General features: G+C 55.9%; 2 protein-coding genes across 10 annotated transcripts in view; one reads left to right on the top strand and one right to left on the bottom strand.

Annotated features, from left to right (window-relative positions):
• Positions 1-5,340, bottom strand: part of SSH1 (slingshot protein phosphatase 1) — a 33,854-nt gene extending 28,514 nt beyond the window's left edge. The window contains exons 1-2 of the mRNA XM_038152520.1: positions 5,212-5,340; positions 741-781 (exon numbers count right to left, since the gene is read on the bottom strand). Coding sequence (XP_038008448.1) covers positions 741-781; positions 5,212-5,277 — 107 coding nt within the window. The 5' untranslated portion in view covers positions 5,278-5,340. The remainder of the gene's footprint in view (positions 1-740; positions 782-5,211) is intronic.
• Positions 5,341-6,188: 848 nt separating this feature from the next.
• DAO (D-amino acid oxidase) lies at positions 6,189-15,205 on the top strand. 9 transcript variants are annotated; one of them, XM_038152054.1, is made up of 11 exons: positions 6,189-6,333; positions 8,133-8,376; positions 8,500-8,614; positions 8,930-9,006; positions 9,401-9,466; positions 9,810-9,864; positions 10,298-10,402; positions 10,877-10,959; positions 12,397-12,514; positions 13,062-13,160; positions 13,491-15,205. In XM_038152054.1, the coding sequence occupies exons 2-11, from the start codon at positions 8,183-8,185 to the stop codon at positions 13,623-13,625; spliced, it is 1,047 nt and encodes a 348-aa protein (XP_038007982.1). In that variant the 5' UTR covers positions 6,189-6,333; positions 8,133-8,182; the 3' UTR covers positions 13,626-15,205. The 9 variants fall into 9 exon arrangements, 8 of the variants coding, with proteins under 8 accessions (XP_038007982.1, XP_038007984.1, XP_038007988.1 ...); XM_038152056.1 differs by having other exon boundaries at positions 6,193-6,333; positions 8,172-8,376; XR_005258745.1 differs by having other exon boundaries at positions 6,195-6,333; positions 8,124-8,376; positions 12,344-12,514; positions 13,491-13,633.
• The last annotated feature ends 1,151 nt before the right edge of the window (positions 15,206-16,356 follow it).

Below are 16,356 nucleotides of genomic sequence, written 5' to 3'. Positions count from 1 at the left end.
TGCTTTCTGGTCTCTGACTTCACCTGCAGGGCAAACACAATCCAAGCAGCAGCACGAGCAGCTTTGCTGTTCCTGAAGCAGCAGGAAAGAGGGACAAGGAGAGGAGACTGAGTGCTGAAGCACTGCTGTGCCTTTACACTGCTGCCCTGGGCTGTGGTTTGCAGGTTAGAGGGTAAGAGCTGCCTGCAAGAGCCAGGCTTAGAGTGAAGCATCCACAGCATCACTCAGAGCCCATTAGCCAGGGCCCTGGCACGTGAGCTTGTGTCACCACTTTGGATCTGCACAGTGTCAGCAAGAGGAGCCTCTCTCTTCTCTGGCGGGACAGCTCAGCCCTTTCTTACCCTCACACGAACACAGTGGCTCTGCACGACCCCAAGGAGGCAAATTCCCGGCAGATAATACACAGGAATGAGCAGAGCTCTCCTCTCCCCGCCCTTCCCGAGTGGAGCCCCAGCCTCAGGCAGCAGCAGCAGAGCCAGAGATGCTGTGATAACACTAAAGCGCTGTGGCCAGAGCTGACCAGGAATTTTCCAGTGTCTTCTCAGGAGTGGAAAAAGGATCACAAACTCTCTTTTATTCTTTCATCTCGTTCAATGCTCATCTCAAAAGTGATGAGGGAGAGAGCATCCTGCAGACAACACCATCCCCTCCAGGCAAAGGGATCTCTGCGGGATCAGGACTGGGATGCTTGGCAGACAATCAACAACAGTGGAAACTTTGAGCCCAAAAGTTCAGCTTACCTCACATTCAGTCTACGCTCCTCATCACTGCCGACCTCTGCCTGAGGGGAGGAAAGGGTACAAGAGAGTTACAAGTTGGTTGTTTGCACATGACACCTCTAAATAAAATCCCTGCACCAACAGGGTGCGAGGGGCTGTTTCCTGCAGGGTTTTTCCTCCCGGGGCCAGGGATAAATGAGACTCCCTAGTCCTGTTTGCCACCAGCAGCCGGCGCCGGGTGACAAAGGGGCTCACGGGGATTTTAAAGCTATTAGGTCCTAATCCTGCAAGCTGGTCCCGGAGCGCTTCGAAGAGCGCCAGCCCCGACGTCACCGGGGCGCGCACCTCGCCGCCACTGCGCACACACGTGAGGGCACAGCTGGCAGCCACGGCTGGGCACAAATTCCTGCCATTCGGGGGGTCCCAAGCACAAGGACACAGCCAAAAGTGCTCCCTGGGACTGTCCCAGCTCCAGCACCTGATGTGCACCTCCAGGGATCACACTGGCAGGACAAGGAGGCCACCTCCACCTGGCGCTGGCACACGTGTCCCCTGGCTGGGACAATGCACGTCCTCTGCCTGCTGCCTTCCAGGGGGACACGCTGCTTTGGTGGCAGGAGTGGATTAAAATGGGCACTTTTGCACCAGGAACTTGGGGAAAGCCCCCCTGGAAGCAAATCCGGCTGCTCAGGTGACACTACACTTTACTGAGTCTCCTCAAAAGAGAAGTGTGACCTCAGCCTGCTTCCAAAGGCAAGCATTTTCACAGAGTCATGCTTTCCAGTCATCCCCTTCAGCTTCCCTAGCAGCTTCTAGACAGAATTCCTTATTAGAGAAAAGCAGAGTTGGGGCTAATTGCAGCCAGAGCTGACAAAAAAAAAAAAGAAACCAAAACAACAGGCTCTGAGAGAGTTCTGCTTTGGTCCTGTGTGAGTGCAGAGGAGAAAGGGCTGGGAGCATCCCCCTGGAGAGCAGGGCTGTGCTGGGAGAAGATCTGGGCCCAAAAAGCAAAGCAGGGACTTGACAGAAAATCCTTCACACTCACAACACACCCGATCCTGACAAAGCTGGAGGGACACAAGCCCTGCAGGAATCAGCTCCATCAGCGCTGACACTTGGGACACATCCTGGTATTTCCTGCAGTATTGCTCAGAACTCACATCAAATAAGGGTCCTGTAAGAGTTGCTTGTTTCCAGGTGGTTTTGTACGAGTTAAAAACAAGCAAATTGCATCATTTCAAATGTTCAAGACCGGAGCTTTGGAGGGCTGAGGAGACCCGGATTGCTCCCCATCCTCTCAAGTTAGGATCTGGGAGGCTGGAGGGCACAGGAGCTGCTCTGCTGACAGTCTGTGAGAAACAAGTGAAGCCAGGAGAAAAAAATCCTGCAAATGCAACAGCAGAGGCTGGACATTGGAACTGTGGCCATTTGGAGGGAGGGAGATGCACAAGGCTGTCCCGACTGACCCAGCAGAGGGTGAGGAGCATACCACGGCTATTTTTAGTCTGTTTACAGTGCAGAGCTGGGCTGCAGGCAGGGCCCCAGAGCACCCCGAGTCCCAGTGCCCCTGCTGGCACATCCCCCAGCCCTGGGAAGGTCTGGAGGTCTGGCAGGTTTGGGACCTCTGCAGGGTCACCCCCCTGTTTGTTTGGGGCCATCACGTAGCAACAAATGGGAGAAAAACTTCTTTCCTTTTTAAACAAAAGTGACTGTGAGGATGACGACTCTTGGATGTCGTCAGCTGAGGCTCAGCAGCAGGGCTGGGCCTGGAGCTGCTGTGGGCTCCTCTCCTGCAGGAGCTGAGCTGCTCCCAAAGCTGACTTTCCCTGTATTTTCTACTAAAAACTGCAGGAAAACCAAAGGAAGGCAGCAGCAAGGCTGCCACAGCGAGCCCTCCTGCTCTGTCCTGCTCAGAGCACCCCCGGGAGCTGGCAGGGTTTGGGGTGCACCGCTCACTGCGGTGATGCTCTGCAGCTGCAGCTGCTCATCCCACCGTGGCCAGACCCCAGCAGGCACTGCCTGTCCCTCCCTGGGGACCGTGCTGAGCGTGGCCTCTCGGAGGGACCACAGGGAGCGGGAAGTGTGTGGAAGGGAGATGCAGAAGCAGCGCAGGTTTGCAAGCGCGTGTGAACCACTCTCACCCAAGAATTTATGGCTCAGTATCTCAAGGCAGCAGCATCCATTTTATAAATTCCTCTGGGCTCCTGAGTTAGGAGAGGCCACAGCAGCACAGCCACAATGAGCAAGGACGTGTGGTCATCAGTTCCCAGTAAAATATCTTCTAGTAGTTATTCAGCTAAAAGCCCCAATAAACCCTGGCTTTCCTTGCAAGAAAGATCCTAAAAGAACAGGAGCAGGCTGGCAGGTTTTGACAGGATTTTTCTTTAAATTAACTTTGCGAAAAACAACATGCTGAACCTGGGAAAAGAATTCGGAAATCATAATTTTATTTCATGCCAGAAGAGACCATTCGAACAGGACTCAGTGTCTTCCTTTGGGAGCCACCACAGCACAGCTGAGCTGTGGGTGCTGCAGAAGTGCCCTGCCATGGACAACATGTGGTGGCAAATCTGGGGCAGCATTTTTGGGAGGAAGAAGGAGAATCGTGTGTTCACCCCACAGAAAACACAATCACTAGCAGCAGCTCTGACACAAAAGCCTAAGACAGATGTACATGGCAAGGCCTGCTTTGACTCCTCTCCCACCTGCACCAGTTAAATCCAGTCTAATTCCACTGCCTGCTCTGGGCTTACAGCTCCTTTTCATCTCTCTGCACTGGGTGGCCACTAGGTCTTGTTTAAGACTCTGTCTAAACCAGATCCCACAAAATTCCTTCTGAAAACTCCTTCAAAAAGTGCAACTCACATCTCCAAGTTCCTCAGTTGGCACAGCATGGCCCAAACTGGGTCCCTGCAGCCAGGGACCCCCCCCCCTGCAGCCCCTGGGGCCAGGGAGAACCTGGGAGCTTTGTGGCTGCCCCCTCCTGCTCCCCCCTCAGACCAGCTAATCGGGGGAGTCACAGGGACCTGACAGGTGACAAATAGGATTGTTTACCTGGCAGGAGTGGGGACAGAGCGAAGCCAAGGGCAGTGAACACCAAAGGAAAGAAGCGTAGGGGGAGAGGGATGCACGGGGAGGATGTGCAGAGAGACAGCAGGCCCGTCTTTGAGGGTCACAAAGGAGATGGGTTAGAAGGGAAAAAGGTGAGAAGAAAGAGAAGCTGGAGGTACAGCTGTGTTTGGATGGCATGTGGGAGCTGTGGCGGGGGAGAAGCAGCAGCCCAAGGCTGGGCAGAGGTAGGAGAGGGCATTTGTGGAGCACAGGAGTGGAGGGGGTGTGCAGCAGAGCTGGGACATGCAGAGTGCCAGGCCAGCACGACACGGATGGCACCATGGGGCAGGTGAAGTGGCAGCTCCAGGTCCTGGAGCAGCAGAGCTGGGGGAAGGAGAGGGCAGCAGCACAGCGGAGGTGTGAGGAGTGGCACAGGTACGGGGTGGAGCAGGATGGCAGCTGCTCCTGGAGAAATGACAATGGTCACCTCGGGGAAGGGCTGGTGTGAGCTCCCTGAGGGGCAGGAGCTGCAGCAGATGTGGGGAAAGGTGCTGCCACGGACAGAGGGATAACACGGGGCGAAGCAGAGCACCCCTGGGGCAGGAGGTGGTGGCAGCTCTGGGATGCCAAGCAGGGACAAGGACAAGGTCCAGGGCCAGCACAGCTGCTCCACGAAGACAGGCCCAGCACTGTGCCCAGAGATTTACCTGGCAAGACAGAGACAAAGCAGGCTGCCCCAGGGTTTAGGGAGCTCAGGCTCCCTGCCAGCTGAGGGCTGGAATGAGGGGCAGCCACAGGGGAATGGGGCTGTGTGTGGGGAGGATGGCAGGGCAGACCCAGGCCTGGCTCAGCCTGGCAGCATCAAAAGGCTGGAGCTGGGCAGCATCAGGGGCTACGAGGAGGGACTGGGATGGCTGGGGGCTGCAAGGGGCTGAGCTGGGCCGGGCACTGGTGGGGGTTGTGAGGCTCAGGGCCACGGGGGCTGTAGGGGGAGGAGGGCTGGTGGCTCTGGGGGACCAGGGGGCTGGAGGGCTGGGAGCCGTGAGGGACCAGCGCCTGTGAAGGGCATGAAACCAGGGGCTGGGGAGACTGTGAGGGGCTGAGCTGGTGCCAGGGGGCTGTCGGAAGTCAGGCCATGGGGACTGCCAGGGGATGGAAACAGGGGACAAGTGGTTGTGGAGGGCCAAGGGGGGGTGGAACCAAGGGCTGGAGAGGGAAAGCTGTGAAGGGCCAGAGCCGTGAGGCCGGGACCATGAGGAACCTTGGGCTGTGAGGGTGATGGAGCCAGAAGCTCTGGGTTCCGGGATGCTGGGGGGGCTGCAGGGGCCTGTCCCCGAGCGGGGCCTCACCCCGCCCCTCCCCGCTGCCCATCCGCCGCCGCCGCCCCCGGGGCTCACCCTCCCCTTCCTTCCCCGTCCCTGCCCATCCCGTCCCCGCTCACCTCGCTCGTGCTGGCCGAGGAGGCGGCGCTGGGGGTCGGCGAGCGCTGCAGGGTGACCAGCGCCATGGCTGCAGCTGCGGGGCTGCGGCCGCCTCCCCCTCACGCCGGGAAGGGGCGGGGCGGGGCGGGGCCTGCGAGGGAAAGGGCGGGGCTTGGAAGGGGAGGAGCCTCGCTGTAAGGGCGTGGGTCGCTTGCGGTGGTGGTGGGCGGGGCTTGCTGTGGTGGGCGGGGCTTCCCGGCCCATCCCACCCCAAATCCCGGCCCGTCCCATCCCAATATCCCGTTCATGGCACGGTCACTTTCCACCGGCCCAAGCGGCTCCAAACCCCGTCCGACCAGGCCTGGGACACTCCCAGGGATGGGGCAGCCACGGCTTCTCTGGGTAGCCCGTGCCAGGGCCTCTCCAGCCTCACAGGGAGGAATTTCTTCCCAATATCCAATCTAACATGCTCTCTGGCAGTGGGAAACTATTCTCCCTTGTCCTGTCACTCCAGGCCCTCGTAAATAGTCACTCTCCGTTCTTCCATCAGGCTGCCTTCAGGTACTGGAAGGCCACAATCAGGTTCCTCCAATGCCTTCTCTTTTCCAGGCTGAAGGATCCTGATGCCCTCAGCCTCTCTTCCTACTCAAAAAATGAGCCAGAAGCACTGAATTTTTCCAGATCCCACAGGAATCTTGTGTTCAAGAAGCAACTGGATGTGACATTAGTGCTGTGGTCTAGTTGACAAGATGGTGATCAGTCAAAGGTTCACCTCAGCCGTCTTTCCAAATCTAAGGGATTCAGCAAATCCAGACCCCGGGAAGTCACAGAATCACTGCTGTTGGAAAAGACCTCCAGGACCATGCTCACTAAACACATCCCTGTGTCCTGGTCCTCCAGTGGTCACCATGGAGACAAGAGGCAGCGGTGGCACTTTGCCACCGATGGTGGTGACCCCATTTTCCATGACTCTGGGGCTCCTGCCAGGGGCATCACGTGGGAACTCCACCTCCCCGGAGCGAGAGCAGACTTTGGCCCTGCTGCCCTGGACACTCAGACCTTGCCCTGCTGAGCTGTAGCGACTCTGACTCTGAAGCCTCTGGACACAGCACTGACTGCTCCGGGGACCCCACACTCCGCAGGTAAACTGGTGGAAAATGTGTGTTCCCGTTATTTTTTGGCAGATCCTCCTCAGCTGGCACTGCAGGGGCAGCTGGGGCGAGTCCCTGTCTCCGGTGGAGGAGGTGACCCTGGTTCTTGAGGGTTATAAAACCATGGCAGATGGGAAGCAGCTCCCACTGTGCCATTCCGATGACTCACCCCTCCATCCTGGCAAATGTCACCCCCCTGTTGTCACAGCAGAGATGCTGGACTTCACCTTGTCCAAAAAAAACAAAACCCTGGAGGCTGGAATTTATTCCTGCTCCCAGAACCAGCCAGGGATCTGCACCCCCAGCCCTTCCCCAGACTGGTCTTTGTCCACTCCCTGCCCAGGAGTGACCACAGGGCTTTTCCAAGGCAGGAAAGCGCTGTCAGCGGGGAACCAGAGGATGGAGAGGGGCTGCAGCTGAGTCCAGTTCTGGCCCCTCGGTTTGGGAAGGACATTCAGACTCTTGGGAACATCCAGAGGAGGGCAACAGGGCTGGTGAGGGGCCTGGAACAGAAACCCTGTGAGGAACCACTGAGGGAGCTGGGGGTGCTCAGCCTGGAGAAAAGGAGACTCAGGGGTGCCCTCATCACTCTCACAGCTCCTGGAAGGTGCCTGTGCTCAGCTGGGCTGGACTCCTTCTCCAGGCACTGACAGAACCAGAGCACACAGCCTCGAGCTGCACCAAGGGAAATACAGGTTGGATATTAGGAAAAAGTTTTTATGAAAAGAGTGATAAAGTTCTGGAATGGCTGCCTGGGGAGCCATGTTAAACCATCCCTGGGTGTGTTTAACAAAGCCTGGATGTGGCACTGGGTGCCAGGGCTGAGTTGAGGGGTTGGGGCTGGGTTGGACTGGATGATCTTTAAGGTCTCTTCCAACCCAGTGATTCTGTGAATTCTGTGATTCTGTAAATTCTGTAAATTCTGTGATTCTGTGATTCTGTAAATTCTGTGATTCTGTGATTCTATGATTCTGTAAATTCTGTGATTCTGTGATTCTATGATTCTGGGATTCTGTGATTCTGTGATTCTGTGATTCTGGGATTCTGTGAATTCTGTGATTCTGGGATTCTGTGAATTCTGTGATTCTGTGATTCTATGATTCTGTGATTCTGTGATTCTATGATTCTGGGATTCTGTAATTCTGTGATTCTGTGATTTGCAGCCAGAATTTACCCACAGCCATCCTCCCATCTGTGCCTGCAAGGGTTTGGGGTGGTGGCACAGCTACCCTCCCGTGCAGCCCTGTGGGTGACAACGGTGTGAGGATCCAACCTTGCACTCATCACACCTGCTTTGCTCCCTGGAGCACGCCTGCTGCTTCCCATCTTTTTTATCCCTGCCCACCTCTTGCCTCCAGCCCATGCCAGTGGCTGGGAAGGATTGTGAGCTGCTCAGAGCAGGGATGGGTCAGTGGGAGTGGAGGGTTCACAGTGTCCCTCTGTGGTGGGTGCTCCAGCATCCCCCTGTGGCTGGTGGGACGCAGAGGAGGATCCCTGGGGCAGGACACACCTAAAGCTCCTTGTGCCAGGTGAGCAGTGCAGCCATGCCAGCCGAGCTGCAGCTTTTCTGCTGGCACAGCCAGGGCTGGAGACACATTTCCCAGCCACTGTGAGGAACCACAACCCCCCAGCCATGATTCCTGGATCAGAGCTTGAGGAGGGCTGCGAGGCTTTACAAGAAAAGCACGCAGATGCACCATGAGCGCCTCAGCCCTTCCCTGCTGCTCTGGCAGTGGAGCTGGGCTCCTGCAGGAGCTGATGCTCCCCCGTGGTGACCCCAGCTTGTCCAGCAGCCCCAGCTGTGCCCTCGGAGCCCTCATCCCTCGCAGGAGCCGGAGCCATGCGTGTAGCCATCATCGGGGCCGGGGTGATCGGGCTCTCCAGCGCCCTGTGCATCCATGAGCAGTTCCACAGCCTGCTGCCTTCCCTGGAGCTCGAGGTCTACGCTGACCGCTTCACCCCCCACACCACCAGCGACGGGGCGGCCGGGCTGTGGCAGCCCTACCTGAGTGACCACGGCAACCTGCAGGAGACGTAAGGCAGCAGGAGGAGGAGGAGGAGGAGGATGGTGCCCGTCCCTCGCCCTGTGTGCCGTGAGCTGCCCTGGCACAGTTCCATGGGGCTGGCAGAGCCACCACTGTCCCGTTCTCATCCCAGGCTCTGGAATAAAGAGACGTTCGATTACCTCCTCGGGCAGCTGCACTCCCCAGCAGCCAAGGAAATGGGACTTTTCCTCATTTCTGGCTACAACTTGTTCACGGAGCCGGTGCCGGTAAGGAGCAGGTCACAGCCGGGGCTGGGAAGGGTTTCGGCTCAGCAGCTGCTTCTTCCAGCCAGTGCTTCCCAATATCTCCAAGTTTGCCCTGTGACAGTGCCTGGGACATGGTGTTTTCTGTGCTCCCGAGGCAATATTGGTGTGAGGATCCAGTAGGAGAGCGGGAGTGACTGAGCCTCTCCAGCTGTGCTGGCAGCTGCACATCCAGCTGTGTCCCTCTGGGATGGGCTGTGTCCCATGGGATGTGTCCCATGATCCCCCCACGGCTCCTGTCCCTCGGTGATTAATGATCTCAGAGCTCTTTCTCTTCAGGAGCCATCCTGGAAGAACATTGTCCTGGGATTCAGGAACTTGACACCAAAAGAACTCGAACTCTTCCCTGGTTACAGGTATTTTTCAGTCTGGTTTTTGGAGACTCAGGTAGGACAGTCCTGGAGACCTCCTGAACACGGCAGTGGCACAAGGAACTGCAGGGGTAGAAATGTCCTCACTTCTTTAAAACTGCTTCCCTTCAAATAAATAGGAAACAGCTCAAATGGCCCAAAAAGCAGCAACCCAGCACAGAAACCATTCCAGCTCCTCTCTTACCTCACCTTACCTCAATGTCAAAATAGGGGAGGAAAACCAGAAGGTGTTTTATGCTGTAGAAAGGGAGGAAAAATCACGCACTCATGTGAGGAGGGTCCCAGGGGGAATTGGGCTCTCAGATCCACAGTGGCTGTCAGGAATGTTGGGGCAGGGGGCTTCTGCAGGTCCTCCCAGCCTCCTCTCCTCCTGTTTCAGCTATGGCTGGTTCAACACGGCGCTGATGCTGGAGGGCAGAAGTTACCTGCCCTGGCTCACCAACAGGTGAGTGCAGTTGCTCCTCTGGCTGCAGGTGGGGATTTTCATCCTGCACGTCAGGACAGGGTGGGCAGAGATGCATCCCTGGGAAGCAGGGAAGAGGCTCTGGAATTCCTGTTCATTGCCCCACTGGGGTAACTCTTTAACAGTGAGCCCAGGAGTGTATTTTTTGCATGACAAAAATGAAAGTAATGGGAAATTTGGAGCTGCATCCAAGTACTTTTGGCTTTGGAAGAATTTGGGGCTTGTTTTTTGTTTCTTCCCCTGTAATTTCTAATGCTGAGCAGGTGTCCTGGTATTGAACATTTGATTTTAATTTGATGGTAACAAATGAACTTGTGCTTCCCAGGCTGACGCAGAGGGGAGTGAAGTTTTTCCATAAGAAGGTTGAGTCTTTCCAGGAGGTGAGTGGGGATGTGGAGCCAGGGCAGAGGGCACAGCCCCATCCCAGAGTGGAGAAGCAGCATCCAGCAGGCAGGTGCTGCTCTGGGATGTTCCTTGGCATGAGCGATGGGACAGGGAACAGCAGCAAGACCATGCCAAAATCCAGGAAATAAATTCTACCAGGAAAGATAAAGAGTCTTGGGTATTGAGGGATGGCTGACAGAGGATGGGGTAGAGCGTTTATCCAGCATGGATTGGCAGCTTTCCCTGGAATGGCTTGGTGGCACACATGGGATGTCAGCAGGAGCTGGCTGGGGAAGAAGCTGTGCCCTGGATCTGGCCCTTATGGCTTAGCCATTTCCTGACTGTTGGAAAGAGCACGTGGCTCGTTTGGAAGCAGGAATGTTGTGCCTCTGTGGCAACATCCCTGTGTGCTGCTCCCTCTCTCCTCAGCTGTTTTCCCAGGGTGTGGATGTGGTGCTGAACTGCAGTGGGATGCGCTCAGGGCACTTGCAGCCCGACCCAGAGCTGCAGCCTGGCCGGGGCCAGATCATCAAGGTGAGCTGGGGCAGGCCTGGGGGCTTCCCAAAAACCCATCTGTTACCACGAGGAGTGGCTGTGCCCCCTGGGGAAAACCGTGGGCTTGTGGCTGGATCCACACTGGGATCAGGCCCTGATTCCCAGCAATCCCTGCTCATGTGGAACCAACAGATCCCATTCCTGGCTCAGCTGTGGGAATGCCCTCAGCCTCCAGCCTGTTTCTCCAGAGGGTGAGGGCTGGGGGAGGTCAGAGGCACAATGCTGGTAATAAAAAGACAAATTCTTTGGGGGAAGGTAGTGATTATTTGGAGAAACACGGGTGAGTAGGAAGCTCCTCCCTGCCTGCACTCCTGTTTTCCCATCTTCCCAGGGAAGCCAGCACAGGGAACACCGAGCTAAGGGAGGGTCCCATATCTGGACCCTTGTGTCCCTCCTGCTGTCCCCTAGCCTGGCACCCACTCTCCAGCTCTGACTTCTCCCCTCATGTCCCAGGTCCTGGCCCCGTGGGTGAAGCATTTCATCATCACTCACGACCTGAAATCCGGGATCTACAACTCGCCCTACGTCATCCCGGGGTAGGTGACGATGGCCGAGGCAGGGCTGGCTGGCACCAGTGACATTCCTCTGCCAGTGTCCCCAAAGCCAGGTCTGGGACATGGCTCCTGCTGTGTCTGCCAGTCCGGGCTTCATCCCTGGTGCTGTTCTTGGCTGTGTGGTGGGAGAGCAGAAGGACTTGGGCAGCAAAGCGAGGGAGCTCCCAGTCGGCACAGAGAGCACCCTGCACCACGGTGCTTCCATGTCCTGTCCTTTCCCAAGGACCAAATCCCACCAAGACAAACTCCATCCTGGCCAAGTCCCCAGAACAGCCAAACACTGAGAGTGGAGTGGATATTTTGGGGGAGATCTTTTGTTTTCACACCTGTGGCCCTGTTTATCATCAACGGTGTGGACCAAACTGTGGTGCAGCAGCTCAGGGTGGGGAAAGGCACTGCTGATCCATGCTCCCATAAAAATAAGGCAGGAAAACCTCCCTGGGGGCACTGTCCCCTGAGCTGCTGGTGAGCCTGGGGGCATCTCACTGCGTTTATCATGGAATCATGGAATATCCACAAGCATTGAGTCCAGCTCCTGGCTCTGCCCAGGGAGCTTCACTGTGGGATAAATAAATCCATCTGTTCATCCCAGCTCTGCTCCCTCCCAAGGGCCTGCAGCAACCCTGCTCTGGCAGTGGAGAGGGGTCTTTAAGCTGGAATTTGAATGCTGCATCTCTGGCACTTCCTATTGTCCTATTACTTCAGGCTTAGGCACTAAGCCAGGATGCCAACAGGAGCTTTGCAGGCTCACAGCCCCCGTGCAGCATATTCTGAACGATTCCTGATCACAGTTCCAGGCACGGATGAATTCCCCTGCCTGTGCTTGTTTTAGCTCGAGCTGTCAGGGCTGGGCACCAGGCTGCTGCCAAAGGAAGAGCTGGATCCAGTTCTCATGTGGAGGGCACTCCTTCCCTGCTGGAGAGCTCAGCCCTGGAGGCTCCCTCCTTTTGCTTTTGTGCTTCCAAAGGATCAAGCAAGGTTTTGGAAGGGTCCAGCCAGTACAGACCCCTCCAGGCCCCCTCAGCCTTAACCTGCCTCTTGTCCTTTGTTAATCCACAGGAGTCTGGGGCAGCAGCAGCACCAATCTCTGAGTTCCCCTCCAGAGCCATCCCCTTCCTTCCAGCTCCTCCTGAGCCAGGCAGGAGCAGACCTGTTTGATAAGGATGGAATTATCTGTCTGCTCTGCCCAGACAAGGAAGGGCTGACGGGATTTAATGAGTGACTTGCTCACGAGCAGACGTGCAGGCTCCTCTCTCTGCCTGCTCCATGTGGGAGTCTCTCCCACAGGAATATTTTGCAGGCTCAGGGTGTTAGCAGGATCCAACGTCACACTCACACAGTGTCCCTCCATGCGGTGGCCCCACAGGGGACAGATGGGGACAAGCCACCACCGTGTGTCTCCTTTGGCTCCTGGTGCAGGAGCGAGTTCACAGTCCTGGGAGGGATTTACCAGCACGGAAACTGGAGTGAGGAGAACAGTGCCAAGGATCACAAATTCATCTGGGACAGCTGCTGCCAGCTGCTCCCGGCTCTCCAGGTGGGTGACCTGACTGCCAGCACGGGGCACAGGGAGCTGGGGGGCTCAGGATGCAGGGATGAGTGCTGGGACAAACCACAGGAGCTCGGTGTTTCCATGAGTCAGGGTTTGTGTGTGTCCATCATGGACACCCAGGGCTCTTCCACCTGGCGGAGGGACAGGCAGGGCCGGGGCTGGCACTGAGACAAGGTTTGTAGGGATAATAATTACTCACGTAGCTGTTAAAAAATAGAATCAGAGCTTTGGGAGGTTCCAGCCCTTTGTCCCCACACCTTTAGAGGAGGGTTGTGTGGGGTGAGGCTGAGTTGTGTCCACTCCAGTGCTGCTGTTATTCCCTGGATTAGCAGGAAAGGTGGCATGGGGCTTTGGCACAGGGATTTGCCTCAGCTCCAGGCTGGCACTGCCATCCCAAATCGTTCTGCCTGGAGCTGCTGCAGGATGGGGAACCCCCTGTCCCTGCTCATCTCAGGGCTCACCTGGTGCTGTGAGGTTTGGCTGGTGGGATTCCAAGGAATGCTGGGCAGTGCTGATGTACTTTTGCTTCCAGAAGGCGAAGATCGTCGGGGAGTGGAGCGGCCTGAGACCAGCACGGCCCTCGGTGCGCCTGGAGCGGGAGAGCATCCGCCTCGGGAATCTCCAGGCAGAGGTACCCGCCCAGCCCCGGGGGCTGAGTGTAATTAATGACCTGGTGGTTGTGCCTGGGGCAGTGATAAACAAGCTCTGTTCCTGTGATCATCCCTCTCTCCATCTCCCCACCAACAGCGAGAGAATCTTTGAGCCCAGGGAAAAATGTCAGAGATACTGAAACCATTGATTGATGTGGCTGCCCCATCCCTGAAAGTGCTCACAGATCTGTTGGACGGGGCCTGGAGCAACCTGGGCGAGTTGGAGATGTCCCTGCCCTCAGCAGGGGATGGGACAAGACAGGCTTTGAGATTCCCCCAGCCCATGCTGGGATTCTGTGCTTCTCCCCCAGGTGATTCACAACTACGGCCACGGCGGCTTTGGGATCACCATCCACTGGGGCTGTGCCATGGCAGCAGCTCGGCTCTTTGGGAGCATCCTGCAGGAGAAGAAGCAGCCGGCCACCCCCCCAGGGCCCCGCTTGTGAGCACCCGCTCCCCTGGAATATGTGACAACAGCGGCTTAGGGATCACAGCAGAAGGAGGGGACAGCACAGGGATGCACACACGGGCTGCTCTACCCTGCTCTGGCTCTCAGCGTCTCATTTCCAGGTTGCTGCCGCTTTCCAGCTGGCTCCACTCCCTCCACAACCCGCCTGGAGGAAGGGCTTTCAAATATGGACTAATCATCCGTGGCAAAGTGCACCAAGCGCTGTCTGGGATCAGGCTGGGTTCAGCTGAACCCTGGACAGTCCTGCAGTTCATCTGCACCAGGGGACAGGATCTGAAACGGAGCTGGGGACACCTGAGGTCTCTGCTGGCTGCTCCAACACCCAGTGTGTAATTAGATTTACAGGCTCCCCCCCAGGAGGCAAAAGCTCCTTAGTAGGAAGAAGCTCTGAGGCTCCCAGGGAAGCACCAGCAGCTCTGGGAGCACGTGCCTGGCTTGCACCAGTTTTCCTCACATTCCTGCCAGGACAAAGCTCAGGCTGCAGCACCTGCTTAGTGTAGCTGGCACCAGACAGCAGCACTTGCCTAAAATGGCCTTTCCAAACGATGTTTTAGCAACAAAAGCAACTTGTTCCAGCCCTGTGGGCTTGCCAGACTCTATATATAGCAGAGAGCATAAGAAAATAGCTCTTCTTGTCCCTAGAACTCCCACGGGCCCCTCAGCTTCCCATTTCTCCCAGCTGTGGGACACAGCTCAGAGAGAGCCTGCCTTGGGGAAGGTTGTGCTTCTCAGAGGAGGAGCAGGACTTTTTGGGGTGATCAGGGACACTGCTGGGGACCCAACACGCTGTTCTGAAGATAGAGCCTGGCTGATCTTCCCGTGCCACGTGTCCTTCCTGCTTTACAAACCATCCCAGCCAGGGCACTGGAGGGTGAGGAAGCCTCAAATCCAAAGGCTGTTGTGAGCCCAGCACAGTGCCTGGCTCACTCTCCTGTGTGGATAAGCCAAATGTTCCTTACTCATCCCTGGTGCAGCTCCTCTCTCCTGCTGACTCTGTGTGCCAGGAATAGCTCAGCAGCGTGGGCATCTCTCCCTGCTGGGCTTAGCAAATGCAGCTGGGCAGGGGAAATTGGGAGCCACTGCCTTGCCCAGACTGTCCAAAGAATTTCCAGCTTCCCTGGAAATGTTGCAGTCATTAGGTAAAGACAGGAAAAGGAAAACAAAGGCTGGAGAAAAGTCCCTGCTGATTCATGCTGAACTCAAGGGTCTGTGATCCCACCTTAGGAAAAGCCACTCAGGGGAACTGGAGCCCCTTGGTTTCACTTATTCCAAATATAAGACTTCCAGGAGCACATCCTCTGCTGTAAATCCAGCCCCACTTCGGTGATTTTGGGAAAATTCCACTGGACAAACAGGGGAGTAGGAAATCATTGTACACCTGACAACACAACACGCAGCTGATTCCTGTGATCTCAGAGCCTGCAGGAGCCTGTGATCTCATGTGGCCTCTTGGCAAACAGGAATGAGAGGATCTGTAATTTTATTTGCAGGCTAACTCTGTTTTCTAAAGGCCTCAATTTCATCTGTGTGACCAATAAAGGGAATGTTCAAATCTCTTGTGCATGATGGTTCTTCCTCTCAGTGATGGCACAGGAAGGGCCTCAGATGCTGATTCCACAGAAATGTCCCAGGAGATCATCATTCCATGTCTCCACACACATTTTTCCTAAATATTTCATCCTGGAGGAGTAGGGCTTATCACTCCAGATTCCAAGCAGAGGAGGGAACCTGGAATACCATCCTGTGAAGATCTGTGGTTGCTGACAGTCCCCAGGTCATTAAGAACTGACAGAAATCACAGAATTGTGGATTTAGATGGGAAAGGACCTTGAAAATCACCAGTGCACTCACCCTGCCAGGGCAGGGACCCCTTCCACTATCCCAGGTTTCTCCAAGCCCCCTCCAACCTGGCCTTGGACACTTCCAGGGGTGGGGCGGCCACAGCTTCCCTGGGCAAATCCCCACTGAGGGAGTGAAATTCATTTTGAGGCCAGGCAAGGTCAGGGAATGGGGTCTGGACAATTCCTGCATGTCCTCTGACACACACCAGACACACATCTCATGTCCAGTGTCAGCACATTTTAGAAACTCCCAGCTCTCCACAAGGATCTCCTGTGACCCAGAACAAAGCTGGAAGCACATCAAGTATCAGGGCAGTCAGCAAACAGCTGCTCTGGCATTTGGGAAAACTCCTGCCAGAGCTCAAAGAGTGCTTGGACACCGCTCCCAGGGATGCACAGGGTGGGATTGCTGGGGGGTCTGTGCAGGGCCAGGAGCTGGACTGGATGATCCCTGTGGTCCCTTCCAGCTCAGGAGATTCCATGATCCCGAGGATGAGCTTTAGAAATGCCTGAGGATGCCAAAAAGCAACCACGGATGAAAGAATATTCCCCCCAGCATTGCGTCAGCCACACAAACCCTTCTAGTTCCCAAGTAATTCCATTCCCAGGAAGGAGGCTCTGCATCCCAGGCTGGGAGAAGGAAGATGGAAGCACTCTGGGATGAGAACACCCTGCATTAGCCTGAGAAGGATTTGCAGCTCTTTAGTCATTTTGACTCATCCTTCAACCACCTCCTGCCTGTAAATTATTGGGCATCAAAATAAGAATATCAGTGAGAGGGTGGAGGAAAATAGGGTTGGGTACTTAATTATGGTTTAGAAAAATGATAGGGAAATTAAGGGTTTGTATGGAAATGGAAATAAGTAG

Source organism: Motacilla alba, chromosome 15 (assembly GCF_015832195.1).
Source record: "Motacilla alba alba isolate MOTALB_02 chromosome 15, Motacilla_alba_V1.0_pri, whole genome shotgun sequence".
Classification (NCBI taxonomy): Eukaryota; Metazoa; Chordata; class Aves; order Passeriformes; family Motacillidae; genus Motacilla; species Motacilla alba.
The sequence above is the reverse complement of the archived record's forward strand: the minus strand, read 5'-3'. Positions and strand labels throughout refer to the sequence as shown.

Bases quoted from the DNA above. Each gene is read 5' to 3' on its own strand.
- DAO (XM_038152054.1), top strand. From the start codon at position 8,183: ATGCGTGTAGCCATCATCGGGGCCGGGGTGATCGGGCTCTCCAGCGCC. The intron at 8,615-8,929 runs GTAAGGAGCAGG...CTTTCTCTTCAG, and splicing joins TGTTCACGGAGCCGGTGCCG to GAGCCATCCTGGAAGAACAT. The intron at 12,515-13,061 runs GTGGGTGACCTG...TTTTGCTTCCAG, and splicing joins AGCTGCTCCCGGCTCTCCAG to AAGGCGAAGATCGTCGGGGA.